This window comes from Cyprinodon variegatus, unplaced genomic scaffold, assembly GCF_000732505.1.
Source record: "Cyprinodon variegatus isolate N-32 unplaced genomic scaffold, C_variegatus-1.0 Scaffold424, whole genome shotgun sequence".
NCBI lineage: Eukaryota > Metazoa > Chordata > Actinopteri > Cyprinodontiformes > Cyprinodontidae > Cyprinodon > Cyprinodon variegatus.
Window position 1 is genome coordinate 517377 of NW_015150877.1, and position 2646 is coordinate 520022.

The 2646-nt window shown below is 40.4% G+C and overlaps 1 protein-coding gene across 2 annotated transcripts in view; it reads right to left on the bottom strand.

Annotated features, from left to right (window-relative positions):
* Window positions 1-2646, bottom strand: part of ergic3 (ERGIC and golgi 3) — a 28000-nt gene that overhangs the window by 16065 nt on the left and 9289 nt on the right. For both annotated transcript variants that reach the window (XM_015388489.1, XM_015388490.1), the window contains exons 5-7: window positions 1674-1770; window positions 1423-1588; window positions 1242-1299 (exon numbers count right to left, since the gene is read on the bottom strand). In XM_015388489.1, the coding sequence (XP_015243975.1) occupies window positions 1242-1299; window positions 1423-1588; window positions 1674-1770 (321 nt within the window). The remainder of the gene's footprint in view (window positions 1-1241; window positions 1300-1422; window positions 1589-1673; window positions 1771-2646) is intronic.

A 2646-nucleotide genomic window follows, 5' to 3' on the forward strand; every position in this document is an offset into this window, starting at 1 on the left:
AAGGACTTCAAACAAAAAAAAGTAATTTTCTGTTTTGTTTTATTCTTGGATCAGGCTTTAAAGGGTTAAGAAAACATGACTTATCTAGATTTAGATTTTTTTCCAGTGTGGAGAACAATTCTATTCCCGCTCCGCAACAAAGGCTGTCCGAAAGACCCCCCCCCCCAACCCCCATTCCCGACTCCCAAGACTCCTTAAAATCCGATAAATGTGTCCCTCTTTTCTGATTTGAAGGGTGGAAGTGGAATATCCCAGCATCTCCCATGATTCATTGCAAGTCAAACAAGACCGGCGGCGCTCGGACATCAATGGCGGAGGATGGCAGAGGAAACTGTGATTAATATTTAATATATTACACTTTGTGTAACTCAAAATATATATTTTCTAATGTCTATTATGTGCTTGGTTGGTCAAGATTTCAAAGATTTCCATCCGTTTCATGAGACCAAAGACCTGATGAGATTCTTCCTAAGACCTGAGAACCATCGTTGACTGTGGCAGCAGCAGGAAACAGCTCTGTTATCGATTTTTACGACACTAGTCTTTATTTTATGACCTAAGGTTCAGTTTAGAGCAAAGGGAGAAACATGCAATCCAGCATTAGCAGCGACCTTCAGCTCATCCCTTTGAGAGGAAAACGTGAAGAAAGAGAAGTTTGTATTCAGTTTAAGGTTTTCCTGTTAGAGCTGATCTACTGAGAAATAATCCATCAGCCGCCGTCTGACCGACGGTTTAATGTTTCTATCATCTTCAATCACTGACGGATGATCAAACCGCTGCAGCTTTCAAACCTCTGCTTTAAATAAATCTAAAGCTGACGGAGACGGAGGAATCTGGGGGTTAGAACCTGAGGGTGTCCTAAAATCTACATCGTATGAATGAAGATGGATTAATGATCAACATGAGGATTAATCAAGTTTGAAAACACCCTTTATTGTGGTTGTATTGCTATGCTTTATAGAAGAAACATTCAAATTTTCCTTAATTTTGTTTTAAAGAAACATATTTAGACTGCAGCTCAAATCCAAATTATTCAAACATTGCCTTTGTTTAAAACTTAAGGCTCAGTTTAAGTGAAGCGAACCAGATTAGAGCTGTTTAAACTAAACAGCCTCAGATTTTCAGGCATGCCTGTGAATCAGAGCTCTCAAAGGGCTCCGGTTTGCGCTACTAAAACCTGACAAAGGGTGTTTAAACCTTTAATGGAGGGACATGGAGTGGAGTGAAAGACAACTGCTTACCGTGGACGTGGGACTGTTGAAAACTTTTTCCTGGAGCAAAGTGGAAGTTTCCTGCCACCTAAAAAAAAAAAAATTAGAAGAAATGACTCAGGGCACATTTTATCATTTTAAAGCTACAAGAAAACTAATGATTATTATGAATAAAGAATACATGGAATCAGAGGAAATAAAGAGATATCACCTTGTTGACCTCCAGGAAGCCGTAAACCTGACAGCCCTCGTTCTTCTGCTCCATCATCTTCTGCGTGAAGCCTTCTCTCTTACACTGTTCGATGGTGTCGGCGCTTTTAAAGGCCCAGCCGCGCCGCCGGTACGCTTCACGGACGTCGTCACAGGTGTTACAGCACCTGTGCACACACGCAGACCGTTAGCGTTAGCGGTTAAATCCCAGGCCTTCCGGACGAGCAGAGGCTGAGTGGGCGGGTGTTTTACTTCAGGTCTTCGGTCTCGGCGCCGTAGCAGCTCTCACATCTGTTGGGGTCCAGCGTGCTCGGGTCGAACGTTGCCCCGTCATCAGCTCCACCCAGCTCTGACAACAGAACCGTTGATAGTTTATAAAACTACATGAAGCTGTGCATAACCGTGCAGAATTATTTGTAAGGTTGACTTTTCTTTTATTGGTCGGATGAAATACTGTAACTTTGTAAGATAGAAATTTTGAGTTTTAATGAGCTGTATGTCCAAATCATCTGTATTAAGACAATAAAAGACCTGAAATATTTCAGTTAATGTTCAATCAACCTAAAATATATAAATGTCCAAGTTTTTTCACTATATTATGGAAAATAATGAACTTTATCACAATATGCTAATATTTTGAGAAGGACCTGTACTCAGAAGTTTAACTTTAGTAGAACGATTAATTCAAATAGCAAATTTCCTGCAAAATAAACTTTTATGAGCGGCTATATTAAAAAAAAATATTAATGTAATGATTGTAAGTTTTGCTTGACTCATGCATATTTGAGTAACCCTTATGAATTCTGCTCTCTGAGCAGCAGCTCCTCTCTTTCCTGGAAAATAGGGCAGCCTAGACATACTAACATAGAGCCACATGCCCATTTTCTCTGATCAGCAGGTGGAGATGAGAGGCAGAGTGACATCATTTCTGTTCAAAGTGGAGACAAAGTGGAAAGATAAGCAGCTAATCCGGACAGAGACGCCAACCGTTATGTTTTTAGCTGCTGTCTTATGCTACGTTCAGTCCGCTAGCTACAGAAGCAGCTAGTTTCCATGCAAATTCAATGGTTAACGTGCATCAAGGCGACACAATTGGCATCTGCCAATCAGAGAAGCTGATCTGGGAAGGAGATACTTTTACTGATCTACTTTAACTATAAAAGTAAAAGTAATGCAGGACAAAATGTTAAGGACAGAAGATTTACTGCGCTAACCTATTAAAGGA